This window comes from Mauremys mutica, chromosome 16 (assembly GCF_020497125.1).
Source record: "Mauremys mutica isolate MM-2020 ecotype Southern chromosome 16, ASM2049712v1, whole genome shotgun sequence".
Lineage (NCBI taxonomy): Eukaryota > Metazoa > Chordata > Testudines > Geoemydidae > Mauremys > Mauremys mutica.
In genome coordinates, this window is record NC_059087.1 from 33,003,875 (window position 1) to 33,016,070 (window position 12,196).

The 12,196-nt window shown below is 55.0% G+C and overlaps 1 protein-coding gene across 1 annotated transcript; it reads left to right on the forward strand.

The window, feature by feature from the left end:
* The first annotated feature begins 1,746 nt into the window (after positions 1–1,746).
* Positions 1,747–10,108, forward strand: SLC35E4 (solute carrier family 35 member E4). Its single transcript, XM_044990574.1, has 2 exons — positions 1,747–3,077; positions 8,383–10,108. The coding sequence occupies exons 1-2, from the start codon at positions 2,339–2,341 to the stop codon at positions 8,814–8,816; spliced, it is 1,173 nt and encodes a 390-aa protein (XP_044846509.1). The 5' UTR covers positions 1,747–2,338; the 3' UTR covers positions 8,817–10,108.
* Positions 10,109–12,196: the final 2,088 nt, after the last annotated feature.

Here is a 12,196-nt window from a genome sequence, read left to right on the forward strand (position 1 = left end):
GCTGCCCTATTGCCAGCTGGGATACCGGCCGTCGGCCCCACTCAGAACCTGCTGCTCGCCTGGGGACCCCCAAGGAACCCCAGGCTGTCAGCGGGCTGAGCAGGCCGGCTGAACCACTCAACCTGCTGTCAGCCTGGGGTTCCATTCATTCAGCCGGCACTGGGCTGAGTGGGCTGGTGGCGGGCTGAGCAGGGCCGGTGGGGGGTTGAGTGGCTCAGTCTGCTGCCAGTCTGGGGTGCCGGCAGCACTCAGCCTATTGCTACTCCAGGGTTCCGGCTGCCGGCCCCTTGCCAGTCAGGAGCCCAGCCGCCGGCCCCACTCTGCCTCCTGCCAGCCTGGGTGAGCAGAATCCAAGGCTGGTAGCGGGCTGAGGGGGGTTGGCGGCCGGGATCATGGCTAGCAGGAGTTGGTGGTCAGAACTCCAGACCAGCAGCGGGCTGAGCAGGGCCTGGGATCCTTGTCTAGGGTTCCAGCCACCAGTCCCGCTCAGCCCGCTGCCGGTCTGGGGTTTCATTTACTCAGCTGGCAGTGGCCTGAGCAGGACCGGTGGCCAAGACCTCAGATAATAAGAATAGTTTATTTATATAATATAGACATAGAGAGATATCTTCTACAAACGTTAAAATGTATTACTGGCACGAGAAACCTTAAATTACAGTGAACTTGGCACACCACTTCTGAAAGGTTGCCAACCCCTGGTATAGACTGACCATATGTTGTACTAAGATTCTCCTGCATTTTTTTTTCCTGTGAGTCAGTATAGCTTTTGCTAGCCCAGAAGTTGGGCAGCCACTGTTTTACGTTTTCACAATGTTTTCTCTAACTTTCATAAAGTAAATACATAGTTAATATGAGTTAAAAAGGCCAGGGACACTTCCTTGTGAAGAATCTGTACAGCAGATCATGCTAGAGCTGTGAAAATGTCAGTTTTTGATGGAACTTTAGAGGCAGTGATTTATCATGTATTTTATCATGTGAATGTGCTGCTATTGCCAATGTCTTTCCAAACAAAAATAAGGTACAATAGGACTTCTGTAACATTTCTGTGCTACCTTAATCTAGATGAGATGATTCTGTGCTGACTTCATTTTGGTCACTTTGTGCTTTACCTAGCAGTAAAACTAGGGTTATATTTTCCCACTGTTTGGAAACCCAGCTTGTTAAACTGATTTTGCAGCCAAAAAAGCCAGAAAGATTACTTTTAATTAAAAACAAATCTTTGTTTCAATACCTCTTCATATAAATTTCCAATAAAATTTTGACAAATTAAAAAAATTATATTATTTGCATCATTCTGTCAAATCAGAATTCTTTCTATAGTGCTACTTCTTTAGTGCTAGTGCATCAGCATTACAGTGTGCTTAATTAAGTTAAACTGGTTTTAATAACGTGAATGTGGCAAGTTTTCCAATACTGTAAGCTTATATTTGTGTTGCTAAGAGCAGATCAGGCACAGGGGCACCAGTTTAATAATCTCGCCTAGGGCACCAGAAATCCTAAGGACGGCCCTGCCCCCATGCTGCCAGCTGGGGTTCTCCTCCCAGCGCAGTGAGTCAGTTTCCTGCAGTGACTCAGCCTGGGACCCTGACGCAGCCTCACAACAGCTCCAGCGTTTCCATGGAGACCATTGATGTTTAGGACGTTGTTGTTTTTTGGTTACGATCTGCGCCCCCTTCGTCCCCCTCCCTGTAGCGGTGGGAAGCTGATGGCGACTGGCTCTGAGCAGGCCTGGGCAGGGCCCCAGCTGTCTGGCCGTGTTCACCTTACCGACTCGCGTGCGTGCACAGAGGACTGTTGTTGTTGCGAGCCCCCCCCCCGTTGCCCTGGTGGGGAGGAGCCTTGCATACAACCCCCCTCCCCCAACTTTCTGCTTGCTCCTGGGCGCCGTTTGCACATGGCCTTGGCACCTCACAGCTGCAGCCTGGCAGGCGAGAGTGAGAGCAGGAGCTTCCTGCTGCAGAGGGCTTGCAGCATCTCCGCTCGCTTAACCAGCTCCAGGGCAGGGATGATGGCTCGCAGCCAGGCGTGACCGTGGAGTCTCGATCTGCCATTGCAGTTTGTCTCCAGCAGTACTCAGGCTTTTCCCAGCTCTGCCTCCCTGTGATCTTCCAACCCCAGCTCTGCTCCCTGGGGAATTCTGCAGGCAGCATCGGGATGCTCAGGCTGCAGAGCTGGACACACTGATGAGTCACCGGGAGTGACTGGTCTGGTACCCTAAGGCAGGAAACAAGAGGAGAAGCTACAAAACCACCACTCACTGCAGCCAGCTGGGGCATTTGAGAAAGCAGCATGGGCCGTGCAGTGGGAGAGTGCTGAAGGGCGAGACCTTGTCGCACCCATGGGCACTGGGGTAGAACCACAAGAAGCTTGCATCTCTTCTCTGCACCCCCAGTGTCAAGCCCCCAGGCTGGTTGGGAAGGGACCAGCCTCTCCTCGTGCTGGGCCAGGAGCTGAGTCGCCCTCCAAAATGTGTCTGTCCTCCTGCCACAGAGATGAAGCAGGGATGACCTCTGCCGATGGAGGCTGGGCGCGTCGCCCCTGGAAGCCGGATCCTGGGCCACCCGCTTATGCTCTGCCACTCCTGCTCACCGTGTTTGTCTGGCTGGCCACTGGCACCACCATGTCCAGCCTCAACAAGTGGATCTTCACCATCCACAACTTCCGGTATCCCGTGCTGCTGTCGTCCCTGCACATGCTCACGGCTGTGCTGGTGGGCTACCCACTGACCAGGCTGCGGGCACGTGGGGATGGGGGCATGGCCCTGGGTGCCAGAACTAAGGCCAGAGTCTATCTGCTGAGCTTGACCTTCTGCGCCAGCGTAGCCTTCGGAAACCTGGGCCTCAACTACGTGCAGCTGGACTTTGCCCAGATGGTGTACACCACCACACCCCTCTTCACCCTGATCCTGTCCAAGGTGTTGCTGGGTCAGCACCACCATCTGCTGCAGTACGCTGCCATGGGGCCCATCTGCTTGGGCGCCTCCTTCAGCATCATCGGGGAGGTGCACTTCGACCAGGCTGGCTGCTGCTTCCTCTTCGCTGCCACCTTCCTCCGTGGATTAAAGTCCTTACAGCAAAGTAAGTGACACCCCCCTACCCCAATCTCACCCCCTTCCTCCTAGTCATCCTGGAGCCAGGGTTCCACCTCCTCTGGTCATTGTACTCTGGCTGGGGGATCGTCAAGCCCCAGCATCCTGGCCAAAATACAGCTCTGGGAATTATCTTCAGTCACCTAAATTCAGCCAAATGGAGCACTTCTTGTCCTAGAATGCTGTTGCTGTGCTCTAGGCCAGAGGTGGCTGTACTTTGATGGAGGAAGCTACCCCTCTCTAGAGCTGGTGTCTTAGCTATAAGCAACTCTGGGCTCCTCCTGGAGGAAAAGTGCTACTGAAATGACATTAATGATACTAATAGGACCATCTTCTGGTCTGTGTCTGTGCAGCACCTGGTGCAATGAGGGCTCCTGGGCACTAACGTAATACTTAATCAACCTAATCAACAATGTACAGTGCCTAGCACAGTGGAGTGCCAGGCCATGCCAGGGGCTCCTGGGCACTACCATAATATACCCCATCAACAATGTACAGTTCCTGGGTGCTACGGTAATGCGAATAATAATGAGCACGGCCTTACCCTTCTTCTGGCTGCCGCAGAGGTCTCTTTGGGTGCTAGTTAGTGTAAAAGGGGATTTAGTGCGGGAGACTGAAATCCCACATAGTGTGTACCGTTGCTGCACTGCCCAGCTCCCCCCCCACCACTGCCCCCTGCCAACATCCCCCCCCACAACTCGGGGAATCTCCTCAGCTCCCCACCCCACCCAGTCCTCAGCTTCTTGGACAACAAAGGGCCTGACTGCATTATGGATCCCTCTCCACCAGGGGCTGCCTTGAGACCCCCCCAAACTTCCCTCATCCAACAGCAGGCAGACGGTGCCAGCCAGGGCTGGGATTGAGCATGTGACTTGCAGCGAAGGACTCTGCAGCCCATCACCTGAGACAGGTCTTTCCTTCCCACTGCTGGCTCTGCTGCCTCAAGAGACAGTGTGAGAGCACAAACAGCCTGTCCTACACCATCCTCCCCGGGGCCTCTTGGACCAAAATGTCCTTGGCAGCAAGCAGTGGGCAGATGCCACTGTTTGGTCTTCAGTTCCAAAGGGAATGTTTCCATCTCGGCTCCAGCCGCAGCCTGCCCTTCAGGACAACAGTTCAGTCGCCCACGGGCCCAGACATGTCCTGGCGTGCGGCCTAGTGGTTAGAGCATGGCCTTGCGCTACGGGGTTACATCCTGCTCCCCGAGTCCGAAAAGGAAGCCCTGCTGCTTGAGTGGATTGCATGGTGGGGTCCTGTGTGGGCCCCCTTTCACAGCCCTAACTCCAGAGAGAAAATCAGAGCTGCCAAAAGCTCCTAGCACCCCAACCAACCCCCCGGCTAGTGAGCTGTTCCCCCGTTATCATTCATTACCTGTATTACTGTTGCATGTAGGCACCCCAGTCATGGCCCAGGGCCCCATTGTGCCAGGTGCTGTACAGACACAACACAGAGACAGGCCCTGCCCCCAAAGGATTTGCAATCAGAGTGAGAGATCACACCCCAAATATTAAGCAATGTGGCCTTGGTGGTTTTAGTCAATGAACCCCACACCCTGACTGGTTTGCAAGGGGGGAGCTGGCAATTTGCCAGCCACCATCCATTGATTTTGGCTGTGGGGCAAGGGAGATTGTCACAGTTACTGAGATGATGGGGAAAAGGTCCCAGATTCTGTTACTTGCAGGGGACTGTGTGTGTTCTATCCTGGGCCTGCCCCCGGGACAGTGCCCGCTTTAAGGGGTGCTCCTCTCTCTTCTGCTCACTGTCGCTTCTCCTCCCATTTTCTCCTTTGTTCCCACCATTCCCCTTACTTGATTCGCTGGTGTGATAAATGAAGGGGGTGGGCAGCTCCCTTTTATGGACACCCAGCCAGCCAGTTAGCTATAAAATCCCTGTTAGTAGCTGTTCTCTACTTGCTTTACCTGTAAAGGGTTAAAAAAAGCCCATCAGTAAAAATAAGGGAGTGGGCACCTGACCAAAAAAGCCAATGGGAGGGCTAGAACTTTTTAAAATTGGGAAAAAACTTCCCTTTTGTTTGTTGTTGTTGTTCTCTGGAGAGAGCAGGAACGAGGCTGACTTATGCTGTAGGAAGCTTTAAGCCAGGTATGAAAAAACATCCGATCATACCTAGAGACTACTTATTTGGAACCCCCAGATATGTAAGTAGATCAGGGAATGTCTAGAAAGACATGATTAGGGTTATTTCTTTTATTTCTTATTTGCTTGTGGACTCCTCTGTGCTAATCCCCAAATGCTTTTGTTTTGCTTGTAACCATTAAGCTGGACCTCAAGAAGTTTATTCTTCATGTTTAGTTTTTGTAAGTGGGTTTTTAAAATCTAGCAAAAAAACTAAGTTCCAGATATATTTTCTTTCTTTTTGTTTTTAATAAAATTTCCCCTTTTAAAGAACAGGTGTGTGTCCTAAGAGGTTTGTGCATATGTTGTTTAATAAGCTGGTGGTCTTCTTTCTCAGCATTTCTCGTGTGTGTGTGTGTGTGTGTGTGTGTGTGTGAGAGAGAGAGAGAGAGAGAGAGAGAGAGAGAGAGAGACGGAGAGAGGGAGAGAGGGAGAGGGCTTGAGGGTACCCCACAGGAAGGAATTCCCAAGTGCTACTTCCTGGGTTCTCAAATGAAGGAGCGGTTTTCACTTGGGTGTTGGCAGCATCTACCCATCCAAGGTCAGAGAAAAGCTGTAACCTTGGAAGTTTAATACTAGCCTGGAGTGGCCAGTATTAACTTTTAGACTCCTTGCAGGCCCCCACCTTCTGCACTCAAAGTGCCAGAGTGAGGAATCAACCTGGACAGCTGGGCTCAGGACACAGGTAACTCTGCAAGGAAAGCGGCGAAGAATCGGGGCCCCATGAAGGGCTCTGGCTCCAGGGGCAGCAAGTGTCTGTTTCAAGTTGGGGCAGTGACTGCGATTCTGGCTGCGTCGCTTGCCTGCCTGGGGGAGGAACTGCAGCCCTGTGCACTGAGCACGCTGTGTCAGCGTGGAGCGGACACTGGACCCAGTGCTGCCAAGGGCACGTCGCAATGGGACAGAGCAAACTGCACTGTTCCAGGTGCTGGGGAGCAGGGGGAATTCTGCCAAATGCTTTGGAATCCCACTCTGTGGAAATCTTTGAAAAATCAGGAGGGCTTTTACAGGATATTCACTCAAATCGCCTGGGGGGCTAGTGAAAAGTGAGCATCTCCTGGTCCCATTCTGTGTCAAACCCTCCCCACTCCCTGAGAGATTGTGTCCCCCAGGCAAGGGCTTCCCCTCAGAGCCGCCTTGATCCCTCCCCAGGAACTTCCCCTCCCCACCAGAGGCCTCCCAATTGCCCCACATCTTCTATTCCCCATGAGAGTGCTCCTAATGCCCCCAGAGACTCTGCCCCCTCTCCCAGAGTCCCTGAAATCTCCGGAGACCTTCTGCTCCCCTCCCCGCCCTCTCCATTCAGTTTCTATATTTACATTGTTATCTCAGGCAGCAGAGGCATGGAAAGGCTGACTGACTGGACTGACTGTCATTTCCATGTTCCCATTGCACTAACCCTTTGATGCTCCATAACCCCCTTCACCACTGACTGAGAGCAGGAGAGCCCAGATCTCTCTTGCTGCAGCCCCCTCTTCTCTGGCTGGTCCCCGCAGGACAGAATGACTCCCGCCAGGGCAGCGCTGGGGGTGGGGTAGAGGTACCACAGGCTGCAGTTAACCACCATTGGCAGAGGCAGCTGGGGTGTTGACTCAGCAAGGGGATGTGGGTGGGTTGAATGTTGTGTGTTGTGGCTGGACAGCATGGGCCTGTGTTTCCAAAAATTTGAGCCCATCTGGTCGGGGCCCCGGCAGGGCTGCTGGGAACTGAGCAGGCTTGGAAATCTGACCCCATTTGTGGTTCCTGAGCCCTTGAAAATGTGTGTGTGTGTGTGTGTGTAATCCAGCTGGGCCTGCTCTGTGTGTGTGCACATGCATGCACGTTTGTGCCTTTGTGCGTGTGTGCATGCGGGCGTGTACGTAAGGGCCTGAGGCTAGTGTGTGTGATTGTGTTGTGAATGTGTTTGATGTACATTGCAGCATGAGCTGAAAGGAATATGTGTGTATCTGTGCAAGTGGATGTATGGGTGTAGCTAGCTGTGCGTGTGTAGTGTGATGTGGGAATGCATGGGTAGTGTCATGCGTGGGTTGTCGATTGTGTGATGCATTAGGAGATGAATGTGTGTGTGATGTATGGGTGTGGGTCTGACAGCGTGCGGAGTGTCTGTGAGGTGCCATGGGCGGGGAGGGATGTAGGCCCTGACCTAGATCTGAGCTGATACCAAGTCTCCATTGCTTGGGTTCTTTAGTCTGACCGCCCCACTGGGACGGGCCTGAAGGCCAGGGGCTCCCTGCTCCTGGGGCAGTCTCGTCTGCCAGGCTCCTTCTGCCCTAGTGGTGGGGTCCCTGCTCACTCACCCCCCTCTCTTAGGGTTGCCAAATTTCTAATAGAACAAAACTGAACACCCTAGCCCCGCCCCATCCCTTCCCTGAGGCCACGCCCCCACTCACTACATTCCCCTTCCCTTGGTGGCTCGCTCTCCCCCACCCTAACTCACTTTCACTGGGCTGGGGCAGGGGGTTGGGGTGTGGGAGGGGGTGAGGGTTCCAAGAAGGGGTGTGGGCTCCGGGGTGGGGCCAGAAATGAGGGGTTCAGGGTGCGAGAGGGAGCTCTGGGCTGGACAGGAAATTGGGGTATGGGAGGGGGTGAGGGCTCTGACTGGGGCCAGAGATGAGGGGTTTGGGGTGCAGGAGGGGGCTCCAGGATGAGGTATGGGGCCAAGGGATTCAGACTGCAAGAGTGGGCTGTGGGTTGAGGTAGGGGGTTGGGGTGCGAGAGTGGGAATGGGCTCTGGGCTGGCGCTGGGGCTGAGGGGTTTGGGGTGCAGGAGGTCCAGCTCCTAGGTGGAGGGGCCAGGAGGCTCCACGCACTGATCTTGCCCGTGGTTCCTGGCCAATGGGAGTGCAGAGATCAGGGCAGGGGCAGTGTGCGGAGCCTCCTGACCTCCCCCCCACCCCACCCCCACCCCCGCCTAGGAACTGGACCTGCTGGCTGCTTCCGGAGTACAGTGCGGTGCCAGGACAGGTAGGGACTAGCCTGCCTTAGACCCGCAGCACTCTGCCAACCGGACTTTTAACATCCCAGTCAGCAGTGCTGACTGGAGCTGCCAGGGTCCCTTTTCGACCAGGCATTCCAGTGGAAAACTGGACACCTGGCAACCCTACTCTCCCTGCCCCTGCTGCATGCACCGCCCAGGTGTGACCTGTCCGTCTTGCTTCCAGGTACCCTGCTGCAGGACAAGAAGCTGGACTCGGTCACCTTGCTCTGCCTGACGTCCCTGCCCAGCTTCTGCATTCTCTTCACAGCGGCTGTGGTGCTGGAGGTGGGGGCAGCCTGGGAGGGCATGCTGCACTACGGCAGCACTCTCTGGGCCTGTGTCCTGCTCAGCTGCCTGGGCTCCGTCCTCTACAACCTGGCCAGCTTCTGCGTCATCTCGCTGACCTCCGCCCTCACCATCCACGTCCTGGGCAACTTCAATGTGGTGGGAAACCTGGTGCTGTCGCACCTCCTCTTCGGCAGCCACCTGAGCGGGCTCAGCTACGCGGGCATCGGCCTCACCCTCTCGGGGATGTTCCTGTACCACAACTGCGACCTCATTGCCAGCTACTGGGGCTCCAGGCTGGCTCTGGGCCAGGACCAGGCAAAGCCAGAATGAGTCCTGTGCTGGGGCACAGTGCAACCCTTGGACTATATAGACTGCAGTGCATGTGTGCACGCATGCACATTTGTGTGCGTGCACACTCTTGTCCTCAGCTGGATGATGTGTATCAGATCCATTGTGTGTGTGCATATGTGTGTACGGATTCTGGTTTTCTACTGATGGAAATGTCAGACCCCCTCCCCTGGGAGTGTGTATTCATGCTCTCACTACTGATCTTTGTTGGATGGAGTAGATCAGACCTTTGTGTGTGTGTGTTTGTGTATTACTATTGTCCTCTGTTGGATGGTGTATGTCGGGGGGGGGGGAGTGAATGGATGAGAGAAGGTGTTAGACTTGCTCATTTGTGTGTGTACCTCGTATTGGATGGAATAGCTCAGTCCCCTTCCAGTGTCTGTCAGTTCCCCTTGTGGCCAGAGTAGCTCCCTGGAGCAGCCTTGGTCTGGAGCTACCCCATGTTCAGGTTCCTAGCCCCCCCCCCCCCCACCTTCTGTGGGGAGCCCTCGGATGAGCACAGCCACAGACTGTCCCAAGGGGAGTCGCAGAGGCCTAGCACCCTGGATTGTGGGTGAGTGTCCGTTCTTTTGGTATGAGCCAGCAGGCAGGGTTGGTGCCAGCATCATGCTCCTCAAAAACTGTTCTGGGTGAAACGAGGTGTCCATGATCTGGTGGATGGGCTTCTGTAGCATTCAGAAGAAACTGTAAGTAACTTTTTACGTGACTGATTCACCTGGTCTGGCCCTCCAGGTTTCCTGGCTCTGGGATGAGGCTGGGACAGGGCAGAAACCCTGAAATGCTGTAACGAAGGCTGCATTCCTGGGCCAGTGGGAATCACCTCAGAGAGCCCACCCCATGAAGGTCCAAGCCTGAGAGTTTGGAGATGCCATCAGATGGGCTCTGTAACTTTTGGATAGGCACAGAGCTGCTAGCTGAGATGCAAATTGGGTCCAGTGTCCACACACATGCACACTCTCAGGTGTGCACATGTGATCCCAGTTACACGCACACACATGTGAACACACACACTGCTTTTTAGGGACTCTCTCCACAGCCTTTAACACAGCCCAGCTGGGCCCTGGTCACCCTGCACTGCCGCAGCAGTCACGTCTGGCACCATTGTGGTGAAGAGGCCTGTTGTGGTGTTGCACTTTGGGGCGCCAATGCCAACAGCTGAGCACTGCCTGGGGCCAGGCGCATGAAACTCAACCATGGCTCCCCTTGCCCTCAATAAAGCTCTATTTTTGTCCAGTCTTGTTAAGTGGTGCTCCTAAGGAATGAAAACCGAGCTGGGCTGGGCGGGGGGAAGTGTGCTGGGGGAGGGGAGGTAATGAAGGGGCAGCATGTGGGGCAGTGTCTCTTGGTGAGGGAGATACCAAGGGATGAGGGGGAACGGACCAAAAGGGAGTGTCTCTGGGTGAAGACACTGCAGGGGAGAAGCCTGGCTGGGGGCTGTGTCCCCCACAGAGGGAGAGTCAAAGCGGCAGCAATTCCCAATGGTTGGTTTTGGAGGGACTGTTTCCCAGGAAGTGCCGTTCCTCAGCACAGAGCTGGTTATGGCACAGCCCACGGCAGGGCTCCTCACTGCCCTGCTCACCAGAGCCGGCCCAGGGATGCGCTTACAGCCCCGGCCCACAGGCCAGCTGCGGGCGCGGGGTGGTGACCCTCCATGCACACAGTGCTATGGCAGCTGGAAGGCTCGGCCTGCAATGCCAGGCTGCCTTTCACTGTCTTCTAGCAGGGGAAGGTGAAATACCCACATTGCCCTTCAGGGACAGGCTAGGGACAAGCTGAACCTTCCATGCCAGGAGTACTAAAGCTGCGGTTCTTGGGGTCATGTCACTTGGGCCACTTGGGTCACTTGGGTGGATGGTGCATTTTCTGTTCTTATTATCCTTTGACAACAGAGCCTTCTCATATTCCTGTTTATCCAGTTTTACCTGGCCCATGACAGGCTCCAGCCAGGGGCGGCTCTAGCAATTTTGCCGCCCCAAGCATGGCGGCACGCCGCGGGGGGGCGCTCTGGCGGTCACCGGTTCCGCAGCTCCGGTGGACCTCCTGCAGATGTGCCTGTGGAGGGTCTGCTGGTCCCGCGGCTCCGGTGGAGCATCCGCAGGCGTGCCTGCGGGAGGTCCACTGGAGCCGCGGGATCAGCGGACCCTCCGCAGGCACGCCTGCGGGAGGTCCACCGGAGCCGCCTGCCGCCCTCCCGGCGACCGGCAGAGCGCCCCCCGCGGCATGCCGCCCCAAGCACGCGCTTCGTGTGCTGGGGCCTGGAGCCGGCCCTGGCTCCAGCTGGGCAATGCAGTTGCAAACATTAACTCTTTCAAGCCCTGACTTGTGTCTAAATTCATAACCTTACTGTGTATGCTGCGATTTCACGTTGCTGAATGGTCCACAGAATTGTGCTTTGGCGGCTTGGTTTTCATAAAAAAAAACCCAAAGTGACATCCCACAAAACATTCATGTGCATGAATAGAACCCAGTTTACATGTGCATGCCTATGAGAACTCCTTGGGCCCACTCCCAGGGTTATAAAGATCAGCACACACGTTTGCAGTTGGGGACCATGGCGAATACCCAGCTTTGCAAACAGGGGCCACTAACAGGGAGTTTCGAGATGAGTTCTCTGTGTGAAGGAGGAGCAAATACGGGACCCTTGGGGTAAGTGGCTGTCTGTAGTGTGTGTTTGTGTTTGGGGGGGTTACTTTCTGTGTGCTGAGCTTGCGTTTGTCTGTTTGTTTGAAGGACTGTGTGCTGTAGCCTGCAGTTGCAAGCTATGAGCTTCTAAACAAGGTTTGAACTCTAGAAGCCTCTGTTCATTGGCTGAGCCTTAGTCAGGGGGAAGGGCTGTCAGGGAGGCCAGGGCTTTATAAAGCAGTGAGTCAGCGACCAGGGGCCGCTAACAGCAGGTTTCAAGAGGGAGTTCGGAAGGAGAGTTGGAGGGGGGTGAGGTACACTTGCCATTCTTTAAAACCTCTAAACTAAACTATAATCAAAACTTCTTGATTTAAACAAAAACCCTGTCATTAACCTAGGTAGCGGTAGGAGAGAATGCAGGCAGAAGCCCAGCAGCAGAGGGGGCGCTATCCAGTTTACTGCACTGAGTGTAGCATGTATGATTACCTGCCCTGTGGGCGGGTGGCACATGTGTACATTCGGTGCAAGCAGGGCTGGCTCTAGGTTTTTTGCCGCCCCAAGCAAAAAAATTTTTTGGCTGCTCCCCATCCCAGCCCTGAGCTCCCCCCTGCATCCCCCTGCTGCCCCAGCCCTGGGATCTCCCCCCCACACCCACAGTCCCTGCCACCCCAGTGCTGGGCTTCCCCCCTTTCCCCCCACCAGTGCCCTCCCCCCACCCCTCTGCCGCCCCAGCCCTGGGT

Bases quoted from the DNA above. Each gene is read 5' to 3' on its own strand.
- SLC35E4 (XM_044990574.1), top strand. From the start codon at position 2,339: ATGGGCACTGGGGTAGAACCACAAGAAGCTTGCATCTCTTCTCTGCAC. The intron at 3,078-8,382 runs GTAAGTGACACC...TCTTGCTTCCAG, and splicing joins ATTAAAGTCCTTACAGCAAA to GTACCCTGCTGCAGGACAAG.